A 22,280-nucleotide genomic window follows, 5' to 3' on the forward strand; every position below is an offset into this window, starting at 1 on the left:
TGATACTTAACCTTTCCCCCCTAAAGCTCTATAACTGGGTTTGTCAACATGGGCGTCTTTTGCAGATTAACGTTGTCGTGCAGTTATGCAGTAAAAACGAACACCGTGGGAAAAGATAGTTAACCAAAATACCCGTAGTGGAAAATGAATATCCATAGCATAAATACATATGTTGACAAATCACCTTTTTCTTATGTGAGCACAGTTGGACAAGATGGTTGATTTCAGATTAATTGAGTTGTTCTGCAGGTGTCTAATTACCAGTGTTTCTCTATCCTTACGTCACCTCTACAGTGTGATTAAGGAGACTTGTGAAGGTTGTCTGGGAGAATAGAGAAGAATAGAGCCGAACAGTACTTCTTTGATTATAACCAGCACCAGACTGCGGCATGACAGCTTACAAGGTTTGCAATCAACTGAAAGTGGGTTGGAGGAGTATTTGAGCATCTATTTTATGCTGTGCTGTGCTTTGAAGCAACCTTTTTTAGCAGGAGAAAGGCATCTTATTACATTCTAAATCAGTTGTTTGTATATAATTAATATATGTTTTATTTTCCTTCCAAACTAATTTTGCACATGAGCACGCTTTTAGAAAAAGTCACCTTGGTTTAGTATTTTGTGCTACACGGATAAAGCTCTGTGCATTTGCATTTATGGATGGAAATAAAGTTAAAATAGTTTTTCAGCTACTAACTGCGGTTCTTCACTGTTTTGCAGAATTAAGTGTAAACCACTGGTGTTACAGCTGCAATATCTACAAATATTTCATGTTTGAGGATGCATAAGTTTATGTAGTTTCACTTTTAGAGGTGTGTGGTCAGTCAGGGAAGCGGGCACTGTCAGTAGAGGCAACTGGATAAAGAGTGTAAAGATCCTTAGGAGCATCCTAGTAGACAGCTGTGTACAGGGAGCCTCTGTCCCCCTTTCCCCTCCATGCATTTTTCATCACACACTCCCTTTTTTTTTTATACTATTTAGCTTTCCCCTCCCCTCTAAACTTCCATGTGGTACGTGCTGACATGGCATTTCTCAGCCTTGCACACAAAGCCCTCTGGTGCTCAGTGTGCTGGAGTTGGAGCACGTCTGTGTTTGTGTGTATGCTATGTGCTTGTGCACACATACATGCGAAACAGAGGACTTGGTTGGGGATGTTGTGCTCACTCAGTCTCCCCCGTCTTTCCCATTCTCACACGCTCAAATCACACTATATGTGATCCCCCAGTCCCACAGGCAAAAGAAAAATAGAGGGAGAGAGAGAGCTCTTACGGAAAGTCTATTTAGTAAGTTGGCAGCACCCAAACTACAAAATAGTTGAGACTCCCTGTATAGAAAGGATCTTCTTAAATTATTCTGAGCGGAAATTCAAATTTCATTTTGTTTTGGCCCTAAGCAATGGACAAAACTGCCTGGGTGAGATCAGTAAAGGTCAGGGGGAATTAAAATGCTTACTGTAAGGTTTGTCAGTAAGAGAGAGAGGAAGCAAAGAAGAGAGAGGGGTGTAGAGGAAAAGGCCATCTGCCTGATAGTTTGGTCTAAGCTGATGAAAAAGAAAAGACAGTCCTTTTCCATTGCTGTAACGTGCTAGCTTGACGGGTTCAAATTTTTTTCACTACCTCAAAAAAATCCTATTCCAAGATACACATTCTGCACGCTAAATCGGAAAGTATGGTAGTCTTACAGTTCACTGGTTTCTTAGACAGGGTGTAGGCTTTGCAATTTCCTTTAATACAGGACACTAGATGATTTGCTGTGACAATAAACAAATCCAATAAAACTGATGGATGAAGTATAATAGCAATGCCAACATGTATCTGACATCGGATGAGGAATGCCAGCTTTCCTCTTGATGATTTGCACAACATATAGATGTTTATTTCATTATATATGAAGCAAAATATCCTCGAAATGAAAACAAATGGGCTGTCAGGGAAATTAGGGAGGTAGACAAAGAGAGCTGCCCATTCCAACGAGTGTGCAAGCTGAAGAAACACAAATTTACACACATGCACAAGTCTCAGTGTGTGCTTTCAAACATGTGCATATCCACACTCATCTTTCTCAGTTCTGATATCAATCGACCCATCCTCCATACCAGCCCCCCCAAAAAAGGAACATGCCTCAACGTTCTAAGATTTGTAATGTCACTCAGCCTCTCACCTGCAACAATAGTGTGTTTTTAGCATGTACGGCTGCTTTTTTTTTGAGAAAATTGAAATGCCTTTATCCGGGATGGCAGAGAAAATACAAGTGAAATAGAAAAGCAAGTACATTGTTATATTGTCAAATGCATATTATTTTTCTCTCCGGTGAAATATTCTTACAAATATGCTGCAAAGAACTACCTGCTCGGCTGGTGTATGATGTTGCTTCATCCACTAGCATTAGCTTTGATGAAGATGGCGATGCATCTTTCCTTTCTTATAGTTCTGCTCCTTACAAACCTGTAACAATTTTTGTCATGTTGATAAAACACAAACCAGCACAGCTTTTTCTTTTTTTTCTTTTTTTCAACAGCAAGCAGCTGACGTCAAATTTTTGTGTCAGGAGCCTCCAACGTAAGCTTCGTGCTGTATCTACAGTAATAATTGTGCAGATACCTTCAGTCATCACACACATTTCTCTGCTATAAATGCTCTGCTATAAAAACCTTTGCAGGAGTTCATTAGTACAGTGGTGCAGAACTCCCCAAAATTATTATTCTTACAAGTAGGGATAAAAAAAAATATCACAAGAATATGAAAGCCTCGTGCAAATGCTCACCTTAGGCCCAAAAAACAGTACGGCTGTCCTGGATTATGAAATGCTTTTGGTGCAATTACATCCTCTAAAAGGTGCAGATTGACCTTCTAGCCAATTAAAAGTGCACCAGCAGAGAGCAGATAAGGCAGCTTAGCTGTCAATGTGACTGACAGTGTTAGGTCCTCCCCCTGCAGTCATATCAGCAGTACAGAGGCTGTGCATACAAAAAACACACGAGAAAAAGTAGGGAAAAGGTTCCCAAAAAAGCACCTCCAAGTTTAGCATCTTGCCTCCTGAAAAAATCTGCTCCAGCTAATAATATAGAAACAGTAAAGTATAAAAAATATGCCAGTAATGTGCTTTAGAGCTTATGCATTTACTTATGTATTTGCACCCTCGCCTCATACATCATTTCCCCCCCATCTTATAACTGTTAACACTGCAGTTTGTTTTTTTTTCGAGTAAAGAAACGCTCTGCCCCAGACTACAATTTATGGAAACCAAAGTTGCTGGCTGATGTCATTCTGTATAGTCATAGAGAAAATCTGAATCCACTTTCACCGAGGTCTCTGTAGGTCTAGTCAGGTGAGTGCATGAGTGCACCTTATATTCCCCTACAGCTCTCACACTTCTGGCTGGGGAAAGCTGACATGCAGGGTGGCCTGTAAGCCTCTTTTGTCCATGTGCAGCAGAGTCATCTGCCAGCTCAGTTGCTCTTGCAGACAAAGCTTCAGAGAGATAGCCCATATTCTGGTACGTCCTCACTCTCTCTTGAGCTGGAGTTAGGCATGGCCCCTCGCTCTCTCCTCCTAAGCTTCCTTTGGTTCATTTCTCTCTCTCTGGCAAACTCATGCGCCCATTTTCCCATCATTTCTATTCACTTTTACTTGCTTTACTGTGTTGCTCTCTAAGATATTAGTTCGGCTTTGCGTTACCGCGAAAATTCCTATTGTCCTTTTTCTAATGATGGTTTTCCTAATGATAGACCCTTCAGTAAAACATACAGAAAAAAACCCTACATTCATATAACCCTTATGAGCAAGCACTTTGGCGACAGTGGGAAGGAAAAACTCCCTTTTAACAGGAACAAACCCTCCGGCAGAACCAGGCTGTTTGGGGTGAGAGGTCAAGAAGTCAGAGGATACTGATATGACACATCATAGGGGGGATTGTGGAGCTTGGTTTGATTCAATGTGTGGTGAAGTCCTTAGTCATCTCTTTATGAAGTCAATTATTTCCTCTCCATATAAGACAAAGTGAATTAATTGAAAATAAGCATTATCTTGGCTGGCTAATGAGTTGCCATGAAGGTAACTCATTAGCCAGCCAAGATAATCACAGGGTAATGTGAGAGAAGGAAAAGACATGGAGATGCTGAGGCAGAAGGGGCCAAAAATGGGACCAGAGAGAAAGAAAAATAACGTCCGGGAGATGATTGAATCTGTAAGCTGAGAACAACTCTACTGTAAGGAAGAGGTAGGAAAGAGAGAAAAACTATGTGAAGGGGTGGTGGGGAGGAGGCTGGGCGAGGGGGCTGGCCATGGGGGTGTGTCCACCGTTACCCTCATGAATCAGTGTCAGTGGAGCGATGAGAAAATAATTAAGAAACAGGCTAGCGCTGTGTTGAATACTGCCAAAGGTAAAAGGCCTTCTACTGTATAGAAATACAATCTGGACGGGAAAGAAGAATGGCAATAAATGGGATAGAGGAAAATGTGGGAGAAAAAAATCCATAATATAACGGATGCCAAAATGCCCTTCAGATGGCATTATGAAGGGAGAGAATATAAATAGCAGAGCCATATTGTAAATGTTTATATACAGTAGCTACGTAGGCAAGTTGCACAGCAGTTTCAGGATTTATGACCAGCGCCTTAATGCACTGAAGTCGACACAAAGCTGTGAGTAATATTTCACATTTGTTATCATATTGAGTGTAAATTTGCTGAGACGTATATGGCGGCGATAAAATATTTTAAGCAATTTCTGCTTCTATTCTTCTCCTTTCAGCTGCTCTCCTCTGAGATGGGAGTGTAAGCTGTCAACTGGGCGATGAGCTGACTGTAACTGTACCGAAAGCAAGAGCGCACAAAACAACCGTGCACGCCAAGATTCACACTTACACACCTCAGAGGTCTTAGATGGAACGTTTAGAGGAGGGAGAACCAATTCAGGGGCCTGTAATTATATGTTCAAGGCTTCCAGTGGGGGCCAAGATGCTGCTGGGATCCCCCAGCCAGCAGCACCGAACAAAGCAGCCATTAGATCGCATTAATGCGTACAATCTTTGCTGTATGTGCATTTTATGTGTTTATATGCGCATTTATATACAAACATGTGTGAGCGTGTGTAGATGCACAGGTGAGTCTTTTAGGTGTCATATATGCTATCCATCATTATTTCTGCCAGCGCCCAGAAAGAATTCATGATCACTAGTTTCCAAATCCCCTCAGAAATGGAGAAGACTCGGTTGGTGTGTGGGGGACATGTTTGTGGCATATAGAAGCTGTCTTTTCTTATGAGGCTGCTGTTTGGTAACACGTTACCGTTTGATCTTAAGCTCTTTGGCCCGATTAAAACGCTATAGGGCTTGTGATGCAACACTTACCAACCGCAGCCTCCTACTCATTGCGATCATGTTTGTTTGTACAGTGTTTTTGGCTCTCGGTGTATACGATACATGGACCATGCATAGTAAATGTTTCTTTTAGTGTGCCTGTTGATGTAGTTGCTGTTCTGTGCGTGCGTGTGTCTGTGTGTTTAGATAATTGCATACTTTGTGTGTTGCTTCCCGCATGTTTGCAGCGTATACCTATATGTATGTTAAAGCGGTGAAGCGGAATCTGTCCCAGAGGGGTGCTTACTGAGGGATGCACTGTTTCTGAAGAATTACTATCAAGGCCTTGTGTGCACCGCTGTATGGCATTTTTACTGATGGGTTTTACGGGCTGCGGCTGCCGATGACAAGCCGCGACACCAACATGATGACACTATGACATGAAGTCAAGCCATTGTCACCACAGGCGCTGCAAGAGTTAGAGAAGCAGGTCTGTAGCGCCTGTTAAAGCTAACGTGTCAAAAATGAATTGTAGACCTAATGTATGGTTGACGGTGCTGTAGACTGTAGAGCATCAAAATAAAATACAGTGTGTTTAGCATTCATAAACAATTAAATTCAGTCAATAAATCTAGTTTTCATTCTTCATTCAGTCATATGAGGTTCAACAATGTGTTGAATTTGCACATCAGCGAGCTCCAGGTTTGATGGCTTTTTGGTTGGATCTACACTATTGTTTTCTTTGCTGTGCTGTTTCCAAGCAACATCTGAAGTCGTAAGGGAAACAGCGCTAATAAGCTACCTCATTAGGGCGGGCGCATGGTAGGCCTTACGGTTTGTGCTGTCAACTCAGTGGGTTAGCATGCAAACTTCAAAAGACAGCTGCACACACACACAGGAGTGCTAATTTAGTTTAGAAATTGGTAAACAAACTATTCCATCAACCCATATTTCTTCCTTAGTTAAAGGTGTGCTGGTGGAACCTGCTAACTGGGTTGTGTGTGATGTGGCTCCAACATTATGACAAAATGTGTCCATCCTCTCTGTGGCATTAATGCAGCACATAAAAGACTCATTATTCAGACGTTAATTTGGCAGGGTTTTCTCATCTCGAGGCCGAGCCAAACCTCAGGCTCTCTGCCTTATTGGTCTCCATTCTTATCCGTGGTCCTTGCTATACCCAGGGTAGGAGGGATGCCCTCAGCACACCTATACACAAGAGTGCACACGTGCTGTATTTGCACACATCCATGCACGCATCTCATTAATGCAAACACAACCCTAGTTAGAGCCCTATATGTAATAAATTGGATTCAATTCCACTGGCTAAGAACTGTGATCTCTTAGGGTTAATTAATTTCATTCCATTCAGTCTGTGTTTTTTATGCTTGAACACATGCTGACACTGTTATTGTGTGGCATCCTGCTCACTGGAGAAGTATAATAGGCTTGTGAAGGAGGGAGAGTGTTTGGTATTCCTGCTACAGGGTGATTTTTGGTTCTTTCTTTCTTCTGACAAGGAAGTATGCTACAGTAGCTAACTCTAATATGGTAGATCCTTCCCCTTCATAGCCTCTCCCTGGCTCTTATCTTCCCCTTCAAATGAGAAAACCTGGATGGCTTCTCAGGGCCCCTGTTTCTGCCTGGATGCTATCTCATTTGGTTTTAATATATTTATCCATTCATTATTGTTCCCTTTTATCAGCCTGCTAATATTGTTCATAATTTGTCCTTATCTGCAAGCCTGACAGTCAAATTTACACTCGGGCTCAGCAGACAGATGGAGAAATGACCCTTTTCCAACCCCTCCTTCCCCAACTCCTCTGCTCCTTTCATTCATCTCCTCCTCTCCAAACTCCAATGAAACATGACTGACAGCCCGCTGTATAAGTAGTTGTCATAGCAACCTCCCCATCCTTACGACAAGTACTTTTTCTCTATAGCGCACGCTCTCCCTCTGTCACAATATCTCTCACTCCTTCCATAATACTGCCTTTCCGCTGCAAATAATTGAGAAAGAGACAGTTAGAAAAGGGAAATTTGAAAACAAGGGAGCGCCTAAAGCTGTTGGTATGCTTTCCCTCCTCCCTTCACTCCCATTTCCATCCCATTCCCTTCCTGTCTCACGTCCCTTTGCTTCCTTCATCCTACCTACCGCTGACAATGATTTACCCACTCCAATGGTTTGCCTCTTTCATCCATCCTGGCTTATCAAGGACTACAGGACTGTATGCACAGCAACTTACAGTATGGGCTCATCACTCCCACTCTCCCACACATTTACTCTCTCCCTCTCTCTGCGTCTCTTCTTCCCCGGCTTCTCTCTCTTTTTCTTTTCATCTTGTTGCTCCAAAAACTCCCATTCTGCCCCATTGCTATTCACAAAGTCTCAATCCACTGTCAAATTCTTGCATAGTAATGTAGCGTAATCATCAAACGCAGCGCAATAAGTCTACAGTATATTAGACTGTGCTGGAGATGTGGTGTATTTTTGTTTATTGTGAAGAGGAGATTTTTTTTAAACTTCCAGTGGAAACAAAGAGAAGAAAGTATTGTGCTTTTGAGCTTGAGAACACACGCATGAGAAAGGGATTACTGCGCTATTGTTTGTCATGCACGTAGTTTAATGGTTAGGCAACAGCATGAAAAATTGAGATATGAAATATTACTGATTTTAATTTGCTTTAGTGCTGTTAACTCTAAGAGTTCACGCAGGGCCAACATGCTTAGTCTGAAAAGTTTATATTGATTAGAGCAGCTTCAAATGGACCTATAAATCTTATAGGAAATCAATATTTATAACGAGACAGCACACTGCCAATTCATTATTCTGGAGTTTAATTTCCAATGCATTTATTCCAAACAAGCATCTGTTTAGTAACTCAGAGTAAATTAAACATGATGGGGAGGTGAATATCAGGACATCAGTGGTGTGTCACTGAAGTTGAATACAGTACTCTGCTACAGTGAGCTGTAAATGCATCTTAATGCCTTAATACCTGAGAAAGCTATTAAAAGCTGTCAGTGAATCACAAATTGAATTTAGTTTCTTTCTGATAAAGGATACACAGAGAGGTGCTCCTGAATTACTGTGACAACTGAAATCAACTGAACATGGTCCAGGAAGTACTGGACCAGATGCATAAAGGTCTGCGCAAAAACGGCTACTATTTTATGTATGCACAAAGGCAGAAGCATAAATACACATTCCTTTTATTAGACTTATAAAAGCATGCATAAGCATGGCACTCTTCTGAATCTCATCTTTAGCCATGAATTGGTAGATCGCTGTTTCTGTCACAAGCTTTTTTTACACTAAATATGAAAGAAAGATACTCTCTAGAAGAAATGGAGAAAGGGAAAAATTGAGTATTTCATCGTATTAGTTCGGGATTTATGAAAGAAGAGCATACAAAAAAAACAAACAGTAAAGGGAAGAAGTAACAGAGGCTCTGCCAATTTATATCACTGTGTCCAGATTCTTTAAAAGATCCAGATTCAGAAATGTAATGAAACAAGGTATTGACGAAACCAAAGGAAAAGACAACCTTTCCCCCCTCTGTTTAAATCAGTATCATTCACACAAACAGACATATGTATATAGCTTTGCACTGCAGTGAAAATGCAGATTATTTGTAATATGTGCTGCAGCTTGTAACACAGCAGTGATTAAACAAGAGATTAGTATTAACTACACTTGCAGCTAGCAGCGGCTTTGCAATTAGCAGCAGCCTTGGGTGCTGTGAGAGTTTTGTAGCTGCAGTTAGCGGATGGAAGTTAGCAGCAATAGCAGTTGGCAGCACTCAGGCGGGTTAAGGTGATTCCCGAGAAAATGTCAATACTCTGTAGTTACAAGATAGTTAACAGTGGGGCATGCACTCATGTGTATACTGTGCGTGTGGTCATGGGGGGAGAGCTGTTATCTCTAATCCGTTGTATCAGGGGATGCAAGGGTATCCTTGTTTCTGCGTCTAATTTTTTTCTCCCTCCCTTTGTCCCTCATTTGTTCGTTTTTTTTCCTCCCCTGTCAGATATCTGTAAATGACTGTAGGTGTTTTCACTCTGTTTGTGTCTGTTTGCACGCCGCCTGTGCTGCAGCGTTGTAGATAAATGAGATAATGTTTCTATTGGCAATGAACACAAGACCTGAATTCCCAAGGGAGCGTTTTAGTTGAGAGCAGCCAGAGCAGAATCCTAGACAGTGGAACAGATCTACTAGATGATCTGTTTTCATGCATTGTTAGCTTGTTTTCAAAGCACATTTATGTTCCACAACATGTACTCCATCTCTTTCTCTCTCGCAGCTGCAGATTAGGAACTTCTGCTAAATACAAAAGAAGCAGATACTCTGCAGTCACCATCTCCACATGTCTCCATACCTCTGTCACACATAATGCAAAAATAAATTAGAATAAACACAATTTTAAAAGACAATAACACTGTGAGGCTTTTGTGTAATTCACTGTGAACTGATATTGTGATACAATAAAGAATGAAAGGCACAGAACTGTTAAAGGTTCTGCACTGGTACTTTTCAGACCCGCATAAGCTACTACCTAGAGCCCAAGTAGGTACAGTAGGAGCTCAGATGGCCTCCTCTCTGTCACAGGACCGTATGTAAGATTTGGTCTGACGGCATTCAGGGAAATATGTGCAGTCCAGCCCCATCCCCCACTCTTGACTCATCTTGCTGATCCAACCTCAGAATTTATATTCTCCCTCCAGCAAAAGGAAGGACCATCTTGGCCTTTCATTTTCCAGTTCAGGGCTTTTCTTTTTTTGCAGATAAATGCTCTCCAATCCACCCTGACAGATGTCACATTGCATCACTTCCATTTTGATACATAGCCTCTGATCCTGCCACTTGCAATAAGGAGCCGGCACCAGGGATGCCCCTCCCTAGACAACGCTCTGACACGGGTGATTATTTTAAAGGTGCATCATTGGGGTTGCTGAGCGCTGAAACCGAAGCTGGGCGCGATGTCCATACACACTCTCTGCCGTGCTCGCTGCAGGAATGTGGGTATCAGCTTGGCTCAGGGTCAGAGAGCAGCAACGGCACGACACAATCGATAGCCGTCGCAGGTCACCCCGACACCGGGCAATACCCCTGGCGGCGATTTTTTTTTTGCTGCTGTCCTGCCTCTCGCTCAGTCTCCTGTGATGGCACAGGTCAGTGTTGGAGAAACAATCTGTATAAAAGGAAGATTTTTAGAGCTTCTGCTGCCAACTGAGACATGCTGCACTGTGGCATTAATCATGGAAGGCCAGAGTACATCAGTAAACACAGCGTGTCAGGTCAAGGTAAAGATCAGATCCCAAAGCATTTAACAGGACTCGGTGGCGTACGGGCTATCTGTTGAAAAGTCAGCGTTATTCATGGCGTGTCTCCCAGCCTTCGTTGCTCACTGGAGAGACACGCCATTGTTCACTGAAGAGCACACTGAAATATTTCTCTGGCTGCACAAAAAACACTGGATCAGCAGCAATTAGTAGAGTAAGAGAGAGATAAAGGGAGGAAGGGAGGGAGGCGGGCAGTTGAAAAAGAATGAGGGGAAAAATGTAGAATCAGCGAGAGAATAAGAACGCAGGAAAGAGATAGATGAATAAAGGGGAAGGAGAAAGAGTGAGTAAAAGAAAGAGGGAGAGAACTGGAGCTTTCAGCCAGTACAGTGTGGTGTGTAGGAGGTTAGAGCTGCCTGGAGCCCCTTCCTGCTTTTAAAAGGACCAAAGACTCTCTCATTGTCTTGGGTCTCTGTGGCTGCGTGTGTGAGCATGTGAGAAACCTCTTCATTAGTCTACCATTTCCCTCCTTTCTTCTTTCCAGCCCCTGACCACTCACTTACCCCCTGCTGCTATAGTATATGTGCCCACATGGGACTAAACCCACTTATAGTGGAGATTTAAAATGATCAGTCTGGGAAAAGAGATAATACAATGTGACTCGAGGCCAACCTGCACTAAATAAACTAGACAGTTACTTTACTGTACCGAGGCTCCGCGAAAGTGTCTTTGTTCCTGCGGAAAATGAGACTTCCTTTTTAAATTGCTGTCTCTGTTCCACCAACGGTGACTCTACTGTACAATTCACTATTGTATGCTCTTAAATTGGTTTCATAATTGAGGTCAAAGTTGTAATGTAATCTTTTGACTCTTGTTTTTGTTCCAGAAGACAGGAAGTTGTTTGTTGGGATGCTGAACAAACAACAGACCGAGGAGGATGTCTACCGCCTCTTCGAGCCTTACGGAGTCATCGAAGAGTGCACGGTCCTAAGAGGTCCTGACGGAAACAGCAAAGGTAAGAGCCGTGATACAGCTGACAGCATTATTTAGGTCACTGACAAAGAAGTGACAGTGCATCCGAGTGTGTGTCTCAAATCTGTGCAGCACATCCATCAGATATAGGTCAAGTAGCCCGACTGGTTAATTGATGTCAAAAATTTAACGTTATGTTGTTTGGGACACGGGATTGTCAAAGTCTAATAGTTTCTAAAAGATGCCATATTTAAATTTATCGTTACTCTAATTAGGACAATGTTTTTGCTTTTAGTCTCGCTACTAGTCCTGGAAAACCCAGCTCTCTCACCACATGTGATATCTTGCTGTGATCCCACCTAATTCAGCAATGATTTAAAAATTACCCTGTTGGCTTTGCAAACACTTTTTCAGTATTTACCTGAATTTCCTGCATAACAAAATCCCAGTCATTATCCTGCTGATGTCTATTGTTTTGAATGTACCGCTGGACTTTACGCAGGTACTGAAGTGTTGATATCCCGAAGCCCTTTCTGAGATAGCCATGCAACAAAGAGCAAAGAGACCAGTGGTTTTTCATGTCTCTAAAGCCTATTCCCCAGCCGGGGCTTATGGAAATCGTTATGGAATTATATCTAAAAGGGTTTGAAGAACATTCTGACTCTGCAGTACGCTGGAGGAGGAGAAAAGAAAGACGGATGTCAAAACGATTCAAGTGTCCCCACTGTGGGGATGGGAACGAGTTGCATTCTTCTTTGTGGCTGTGCAGTATTTATGCTCCGTCTAAGTTAACTGTCAACACTCAAGTCATTATCCTCTATTACATCATCACAATTCTTTTTTTCTGGTAATGGCTGAGAGTATCATTTGAAAGTCTTTTTATAGTAATAATTATTATTAGTAGTAGTAGCAGTAGCAGTACTAGTAGTATAATTATATCATATCAAATAAAAAACATCTAAACAAGTGAAAAAAAATTCATCACCATGTTGCATCTCAAAGTCCTGTGATACAAAATGACATGTAGAGAATATTTTATGCTTCCTCACCGCTTCACACGTTCAGTTTTTTTAGTTTATTTAAAAAGGTGCAGGAAGTGTTAAATGCATAATTATACTGATGTATGGTTTGTACTACTGTGGCAAAATCCTTGTCCAGGTCATCGCGAGCTCTAGCCCCGATCTATTCATATCTCAATAGGGGGGGCAGTGCTTTGACAGCTGAATGGGCATCGTGATAGGCTGGTGTCCATAGGCGTAAGCCCATTAACAGAGGAAGAATGGCAGGGTGACTGGGTCAAGCAGAGAAGATGATAAGGAGACTGACAGTATGACAGATTAAATAATTTTAAAAAAGGAAACTTAACATGAAAAAATGAAATTAGGTGAAATGGGGTGTAATTATAAAAGGACACGGTGGCTCAGTGGATAGTCCTGCTAGCTCAGACAACAGACCCAGATTTAGTCCACATGTGTTTCTGTGTCAGTCGCTGGGCATCTTTATTCGCTCTAGCTTTCTCACATTTTAATAAACTGAGCTCAGAGACCTGCATGAGCAGTCGGCTGGACAGTTACTGCAAGTTTCACAGAGAATGCATTTTCTTTTGTCTTGAATTAGATGGTGATGCATCTTTTAGTTTCTGCCCCTTCAATCATTTCTACTAAGGGTACTTTCTTGGTTGATTTTGAAAGAAAAAGGTATCATAGCCAGACCCTAAAGAGAGAAAATCATAGTTCTTTAAGGACAGTACAGCAAAGAGGTTTGATTGTTTCGGGCCTTGTTCAAATCAGAAGAAGTGATCAGAACATCTTGTCGTAGAAACAATTAATTGTTCTGAGAACCTAGATGGTTTGCTAGTTAAGTTTAGCCAGTTTAGCTCGTGTTTAATATGCACAGACAGGCATGTGGTGCTAAATAGCATGCTTTTCTGCTTCATCAGTGCAATCTCTTGCCTGCAGCTTCTGCCTGCTTGTCTGCCTGCCTAATGCCTGGAGTTGGGCAGCCTGCTGTGCAATGAGAGGCTCTCACTGCACAGCGATTTCTGTGGTGTCAAATATAATTCAACTATTATTATTATTAATTTATTAATATATTGTACACTGTTAAAGGCTCACTTGAGTGAACACTGTACAGGATATACAATATATTTCTCTCTATATTAATATATACATGTGTAAATGTACTTCTTTGTATGTTTGTGTGTGTTTACCTGTGTGCGGTGTGCATCTGCTCTTTCTTCCAGGTTGCGCCTTCGTTAAGTTCTCCACACACACCGAGGCTCAGTCTGCAATCAGCGCGCTCCACGGCAGCCAGACTATGCCAGTGAGTACAGCTGTCTCCCTCATATAAAAGCACAGAAACCCACTCAGGCCACAAAGCATCTGTAACATCCACAACACTTCAATAGCTGCAGTCCACGTGTCTTGCTATGGAGCTTTAAATTCTCAGCTTCGACGTTTGAATCAACTGAATCCATCTTTATAAATATGGCAGATTTTTAAAAAAGATCCAAAAACAAATATTCTGCTGTCTTTGTAATTAACACGGTACTTGAAAAAAATCCTAATCTGATTTCCAGATAAAACTGTTTAGAGTGATAATTGAATTTTGGATGAGTCATCAATCAGTAGTTCTGTTTGCATAATCAGTGGATAGAACCCCAGTGTGAGATTACATTAGCTCCTTATGTAAGCACACTGTGTCCTCTGAATTCTCTCCGCACTAGCTTTACTGCGAGCACAAAAAGCTGTACTGCTCATTTGTATGTGTCTCGTGTTTAAGCAGGGTCCCTGTATACCTGATTGTGTCAAAATAAAAGCTACTTACTCTGCACTTCAAACCTGAATAGAGTTATTCTCCATGACATTCGGCGAGCGGACAGAGAGTCATGACTTGTTTTATACAGTAGCCTGAAGTATACTTTGCTTTCATCCTCGTTTTTGTTTCGGCAGCTCTCGTCTCAGAAAGGCTGGGGCAGTGAACTCCCTCCCACCCTATCGCACAGGTGTTGTGTTTCACTGTATGATTTCATTATTAATGGTTGCCAATGTGTGGCTCGAGAGAGAGGAGCAGAGAGAACCACTTGAAGCCAGCTGTGCCATTTTGGCACAACCTCTGAGTCAATCTAAGTGCAAATGACTGCAGGTCATGAGGAAAGACTCTGGATGTCCATTTTCCATAGATACCCTCCTTCTGTGTTGCTCCATTCCCCTATCTCTGCTACCTCTCTGCCCTCGCTCGTCTCTCTTTGGCAGCCTCTCGGGATATTAGGCAATAGACTTGTTTACTCCACCTTTCACCACATTGGCTGCTGAATTATTCATCCAACTATAAGCAGGGTGCTGAAAGGATGAGGGGGGGAGACTTGGAGAGAGAGGGAGAATGAGACAGAGAGCGAGGGGGCAGAGAGAGAATGAGTGAATGGACAGGATTTATACCTCCTGCTCTGGTAAATTGATTATAGAAATCTGATCAGCATCTCATATCCTGTGGCTGCTGGAGAAGCAGGCACAGTGCGCCTGCCTTGCTGAGATTAGTGGACCTCCGATGGTCTATTATGCCTCAGCAGGACAGTTCTATTCAGAGCAGCGTGTCCGTCAGTGTAGCAAAGATCCTGGAAAAAACATGGGCCGCACATCCTGTGTGTTAATTTAACATCGTTTCGATTGCAGTCGAGCCACGACTGCAAAAAGAAGTCATGTACAAGCATGTTAACTGAATGAAAAAGCATTTATTTACCAAATGTTGAGGTGGATTAAAAATGAAGAAATCAAACAAAGAAATAAATGCCACTGACAGCCAAAGAGACAGAGAATTTATTATCAGGCAAATCAAACAAGCAATTCCCTCATTCCTTCATATTTCAGTCAAAAAGATGACAATAATAAAGACCTATAGCAGCAGTGGCTGAGGTGTACCGCACAGAATATTAACACTACAGCAAATGAACGCCAGCGCCCCAGAGCATGAACACTTGCTTCTTAGATTTTATGCGTGTGCACACAGACGTACACGAATGCATGTGTGCACATGCATAAATATCTACAAATAGAAGCACTTTGTGGGTAAAACATTTGCATGAGCACATGCATGCACACTCGTTCTATACCGCTCACTGCCACATCCACGTCCAGCCACGGACTAGGGTCAAAGGCTCCCTGACTGATCTTATTTTCCAGCTCGGAGGACTTGAGCTGAATACATTTGTGTTATTCATGTAGAGAAGGAGTGGGCATTTTGTATGTATTAATCTGTGTGTGAGTTGGAAATGAAAAAGGAAATCTGCATCAAGGACTGCACGAAGAGTGCTGGCCGCTGCATGCTTAGAAGTCCATTGTGAGCGTACATACACTTGCATTTGTTCCATATGTGGAACTACCCATCCGGCATCAGCGGCCGATCACACTCTAACCCATCATAATTCAAGCATAAATATCTCTTCTCACGTATACTCTGCCACCATCCCTTGATCACCAGCTGCTATCGCTGGTGTGCACGCACCACCAAAGTTCAGGCCACGAGTGCCTCAATTAAACATTTAAATTCTAGCGCTGTAGAGCAAATTGCTGGAATTCAGCAGGGTGATGTAGGAAGAAAGTCTCAGGACAAAATTACACAGAGATGACGGGGGTGTGGGTCAGGTCCGCAGAGCCATGCTGATTTTTTTTTTCACTCCGTATGCGCAGCAGCTGAGTTCGAGGCAGTTTCAGCTGACACAGGAACTGAGATATAAGCAGCAGAGCAGGATGATGGAAGGATAAGCGCACAACAAAAGAAAGCAAATGAGGTAATGCTTGCTTAGAAGAGAGAGCTAGATGATTGAGAGTGCAAGAGAAGAAAAAAAAGAAGTTTAAAATTCATCTAAATGTGATTCCCCATCTCCTGAATCTTGTCAGTTACTTCAGACAGAGAACAGAGTACATATGCAAGTGCTACGAGTGCCAGGATTTAATACCCAATAAGGCACGTCTTTTAATGAAATGAAAGAGGCAGCCGATGCAGCGGTATACATATAAATACTGGCATAAGTAATAATCTTGTTGTGTACTCAATGAAATGTGGAGTGTTAATGTCAGTCTTTCACAGGGTTGATTAATCTTTGTGTTGCTGCTCCCTAAACAACATTCTGCTTTTATTTAAGTTAGGTCTTTAATTTCAATCAGTATTGTTTCTAGCAACTCAATTTACATTCTAATAACCAAACAAGTTCCCAGTCATCCATTATTATAAGAGCTAAGCTTGAATAGGAAGTCCATTTATCCTTCTATGGCTAGCTGGGGTAGTGTAATGGTTGGCCTCACTGGAAAAACAACCATAGAGTAACTCCGTGCAAATGCCAAAAATTAATAGTTATATCATATAAGAGTACTCTATACAGCTTTAGTATAATTCTGAACATGACTGAAGGAAATGCCTTTCACCGTGTATTTAGAACAAACTACGGAGATCCTGGACATTCGTGTTCTCTGCAGGTTCCTCCTACAGTCCAAAGATCTCCATGTTAGGTTAACTGAGCTGCAGCAAAGGTACTGACACAGACTAGAAAGAGAGAGCATATTTCTCCTATATTGGCTTCCCTTCACTGGCTCCCTGTTAAATCCAGAATCAAATTTAAAATCCTGCTCCTCACATACAAGGTCCTGAATAATCAGGCCCCATCTTATCTTAAAGATCTCATAGCACCATATCACCCCAACGGAGCACTTCGCTCTCAGACTGCAGGCTTACATAGAGTATTTAAAAGTAGAATGGGAGGCAGAGCCTTCAACTTTTAGACCCTTCTCCTGGATTCAGGAGACAGACACTATCTAGATTAGGCTTAAAACTTTCCTTTTTGCTAAAGAATATAGTTAGGGCTGGATCAGGTGACCCTGAATCCTCCTTTAGTTATGCTGCATAGGTGTAGGCTGCTGAGGGATTCCCAGTGTTTTTTCTTCATTCACCTTTTTTACTCACTGTGTTTTTACACTTCTCTTTCACAGTGTGTCTCTGTCCTGTCTTCCTCCTTTCACTCCGACCGCTCACAGGAGATGGTTTGGGTTTCCTGTGGTTCTCTTTAGTATTGTAGGGCATCTACATAACAACATAAGTGCCTTGAGGCACCTGTTATTATGACTTGGCGCTATATTATTAAAAGTGCCGTAAATTCTGTTAACTGGTGATTGTAAATCAGCCATAGGTGTGAATATGAGTGTGACTGGTGCCAATGGTGAGGCCCTGTAACAGACTGCCACTCTACTTGTATAAAAACTAAACAAAGGAAAGATTATACAGAAAATGTACATGTAATCAAATTACATAAAGTCAGTATGCATATTTTGAAATATTCTTTGAGTTTTGTTAAAAGATTGCATATATTAAATTAGTAACTCAATGTTACTAATTAAATTTTTTCAGATCTTTAGTTTCTCTAAGTTGAGGTCCTTTGTCTTGAAATGATTGAAAAGTTGAATGAATGACTGAATGACCTGCTGCGACTAACTGAGTAACAAAATTAGCAATTTGACAGATTTTGACACTCGCATTAAAGAGATTTAAAGCTCTCCGTAGACTCTTCTTTTTACAGTCTGAATAACTTACTCCTATTAATAAAGTGTTTTGTGTCATTAATACACTTTCCATCTTTCCATCACACTGAATTATGGTTTGTAGCGAGCTGAAGCCTGTCACGGCGTTTGAAAACACTGGACAGGAGGCTTAGGATGTTCTGATCCTGAGATGCTTTGGCTGTGAAAATATGTTAATACCAAGTACCAATGTGATACCAGTGTTTAAGTTTAGTGTGTTTTCTTCACTGTGAGAAAGAAATTTTAAATTATACTTTACATATAAGGAAACATCAGCAGATTCTGAATATATAAATATAAATTTTCTGAATTGTTGGTATGAAAAATCTAACTTATGTGCACCTGTCTTATTTCAGATCAGCGCGAGAGTCATTAGTCTGCTGAAATCTGCTGTCACAGCAGTTTCTCCTTTCCTCCTCACGAGGGTGCGGAGCTGACAGGAGGCAGCTGAAATGCAATCACATTTAACATACATGTTGCTGCGTTGACAACAACAAGTTGTGTTACTGCAAGTATAATTAGAACTTACACCAAACCAACATCCTTCGAGCTTCCTGCTGACCAAACATGATGAGAGTGAAAGTAAAAGAGTGACTCAGAGAGAGTGAAACTATCACCATCTGCTTTTTTTCAGCTCACAGTTTGCAGTTAAATTTGAAAAAAAAAACAACAACATATAAACAGAAGCTGTTGCCTTCAAACTCCTGACATCCTGTTGTGGACAGGTTGCTGGACCATGGCAGAGCTTCTTAAAATAAATGTGAAAAACATTCCGACTGTATTATGTTGATTTGGAGTGTTGTAAAATTTTTAAAGTATTTCTTAATAGGTGTGCGAACAAAGTTACAGCATGACTGACCCCAAAATACAGGAACACCATAAAGGTCTTCACTGTGAGACACTTGAAGCCAAGACACAGACTGTATCTCCCAGTACTGGACAGAGAACCAATCTTCCTTCTAAGTTATCAAATGCAAGCAGGCATTAAAGTTAAAAGAATATGAAATATATATCACTAGGTATGAGGCTTTATCTCCTTCATTCACATGAGGGTTTGCAGCTTGTGCAGCTTGAGCAGACACCAACACAACCATCCTTGGCAACGAGAAGAAGCCATAAAGAGGCAGACTTTCCTTTTGGTTCTAAGTCTCTGTAGTAGCTTTTTATCCTTCCTGTTTAACTCCCGCTTCTTCAGTGGCTCTCTAGGCAGCTGGGAGACACCCGGCAGGGGGATTCTGCTCACACTTGGCAGCTTAAAAATTTAATGAGACTTTCACTTCACACTTCATCCTCTTCTCTTTATAGCAATGGAGATTCTGCTCGCTGATATCCTGACAGGCCTAAATGGGAAAACCTCTGAGATAAACAAATGTGGCAATGGACGCTTAGCCGACAAGCCATAAAATTTACGTGTCCTTAGGAGAAACAGTGGGAGGGCAGTCTCAGTGTAGAGACCTTGAAAAAAAGCTTTGCAGCGAGTGGGACATACATGCAAGCGTATGAAAGCAAATGGCACAAGGCCCTTGTATAATAAGACAGGCCAATAAACTTTGTTTCTCAAGAAGGGACACTTTAGTTCTAGATGGCAAAGGGCTGACTGCAAAGTTCCAACTTAATCTCCTTAACCAGAGGAAAAGCTCATAGTTCTCATTACCAAAGAGCGACCTTAAATAGCTTCTTTAACTGTGAAGGCGAGGTAAAATATTCAATATATACTAGAGCATCTTGTCTGTATTCTGCTGCACACTCCCAAAGTTAAACCTCATAGCAAGGTTAATCGTACAGATAGTAAAATGCTCGACAACAACAAACGCTAAACTTGCAATTGTGTCACTGTCAACCTTGAAGTGTCTCTGCTTAGTGTTAATATATGAGGTTTTGCTTAAGAGATTGAGAAGCATTAAGAATTTTTTTATTGTGTTTTTCTATCTCTTGTTTCTGTATTTGTTATAGAATCGTATATGAGTCAGAGTGAATGCAAGGCGTCTTATTCCCATCTGATAGAATTGCATTAGCACTGCACAAGCTAATTTCTCATTAGCCAGAGCCAGTAAGTGCTCAATTCGTCTGTTAGCCAACTAGCCTGCCAGTCAGTCAGTCACTCAACTAGCTATACAGTCAGTCTTTTAGTCACACAGCCGACTAACCAACTGACCATTGACATATAGTACTGCAAGCCTGTAGTTCAACCAGCTAGCCAGGCTAGTTGGCTAACTGTCACTCAACTAGCTATACAGTCAGTCTTTTAGTCACACAGCCAACTAACCAACTGACCATTGACATATAGTACTGCAAGCCTGTAATTCAACCAGTGAGTTAGCCTGGAGGAGAGGGCTTGTGGGAATATTGAGAAATGTGGGGAGAAAGGCAAAGGAAGAACATAAAATCCATATGCTACAGTCGAAAAGGTCCAATGCCTGTCTTTGACCGTTTTTTGCTGTCTGTAGATATCTTTATTAGAGCGATACCTCAGTAAGGGAAAACACACAGAAAAGAGCATAATAAAGTCAAATTAATTATGCAATAATAACCTGCTAATGCAGATGCCATTTGTAACTATGCACCTGTTGTCCAACACAGCTTCTTCGATATTTGACTCAGATCCAAAACATTACCGCCTTTAGAAGTTTGAAAACTATAACCCAGTCCAGGCGCTTTACCAGTCACCACTGCTATTGACAATCTTGCATCAATTTCAGGGAGCCTCCTATCGTGACTGACACACAACCTTTCTACACTGTCAGATCAGAGTAATATTTCGGCCTTTTATGTGGATCGATTGGCCTGTTTGGGGGCGCAGAGGGGAGGAGAGGCGGAGCACACAAAAGGTCAACTGTAGCGCTAAATCATTTGAAGATTCTTTAATGAAGGGTGTGTGGCAGACACACCTGCTGGTTTCATTATTGGGCTGCAAAAAGGGGTAATAGTTTTGATATAGAAATGAATTGCCAAAGACACAGAAACGAGGAGGAGACTCAAACGGAAGCTGGGCAGAAGGAGAGAAATCGCCCTGAAAAGAAGAATTTTCTTTGAAGAGCACTTCTACCCAGGCCAGTAGGAACTGCTGTGCATTGCAGGTCTTTTAACCTTAACAAAGTAGCTCTGATGTTACATATATGTACCGTACCGGATAGGGAAAAGCCTGGAAGGGCATGAGGGATATAAACTATTTATGATATAAACAGTGAGTCGGCTTTGCCCTGAGTGACTTTGTGTATGTCTCTCTCTGACTGAAAGAAAGCAGGCTGATCCTGTCTGCATATCTGAGCTTTTCACTCAATAAATAGAACATTTTTATTCTTAACGCAGCTGTCCGTTTTATGTTTATGTATGCCAGCCACAATTTTCTGCAGTAATGAAAAGCAAATCTCTGACACACAATTAGAGATGCTCACTAGGTATCGATGTTAACAGCAGTTGTTGTTGCAAATGAACATGGCAGACTAAGAAATTTGAAATAATAACCACTAACGTTCTTAATGCAGTTTTTTTTTAAGTGTTGGTTCACAGCTGTCTCTAAATGTGTAGTTAATCATAAATGCAAATTTTCTCAAGGCCTTTTGCGTATATGTATGTACCACATTCATTTGCTGAGTGTAAGTGTGAGGGCTACATGCAGTTAAGTGGCTGTTTGTTCCCTCATCTGATTTCTTCCCTTTTTTTCTTTCTTTCCTTCTAACTCACTCAGGGTGCTTCCTCTAGCTTGGTGGTCAAATTCGCCGACACAGACAAGGAGCGCACCATCAGACGTATGCAGCAGATGGTTGGGCAGTTTGGCATCTTTAACCCAGCCATCGCCCTTCCCTTCAGCACCTACAGCTCTTACGCACATGCGGTGAGTTGGAAAAGGCATATGTAGCACACACAGTAGACTTTAAAGGGAGAAACAATAAGATTATATTTCATTTTATGCATGGATAATGGATCTTATTACTTTGTAGTACACATACTTAAAATTTTAGTAGCAGTGAGTTTCATATTCTGGCAATGTTTCACATCTTCACTCTCAAACAATGACATTTTAAAGGATTTGATATACTGTACCTAACACTGGAAGAAAAATGTTAAAAATATTTTATCTACTATCATTAATCACCATAAGCATGTATTTGCATTTGAGTAGGCAAGGAATAAGCGATGTGGCGACTGGAAATCGTAGAAAG

The 22,280-nt window shown here is 41.5% G+C and overlaps 1 protein-coding gene across 8 annotated transcripts in view; it reads left to right on the forward strand.

Annotated features, from left to right (window-relative positions):
- The window catches only part of celf5a (cugbp, Elav-like family member 5a), a 193,211-nt gene that overhangs the window by 145,578 nt on the left and 25,353 nt on the right, over positions 1-22,280 (forward strand). For 7 of the 8 annotated variants that reach the window (XM_085449579.1, XM_085449582.1, XM_085449580.1 and 4 more), the window contains exons 4-6: positions 11,466-11,594; positions 13,794-13,873; positions 21,806-21,952. In XM_085449579.1, the coding sequence (XP_085305705.1) occupies positions 11,466-11,594; positions 13,794-13,873; positions 21,806-21,952 (356 nt within the window). The remainder of the gene's footprint in view (positions 1-11,465; positions 11,595-13,793; positions 13,874-21,805; positions 21,953-22,280) is intronic. The other variant, XM_085449581.1, reaches the window with a different exon arrangement.

This window comes from Copadichromis virginalis, linkage group LG23, assembly GCF_057382275.1.
Source record: "Copadichromis virginalis isolate Kocher_CV1m ecotype Utaka linkage group LG23, C_Virginalis_male_GT1.1, whole genome shotgun sequence".
Classification (NCBI taxonomy): Eukaryota; Metazoa; Chordata; class Actinopteri; order Cichliformes; family Cichlidae; genus Copadichromis; species Copadichromis virginalis.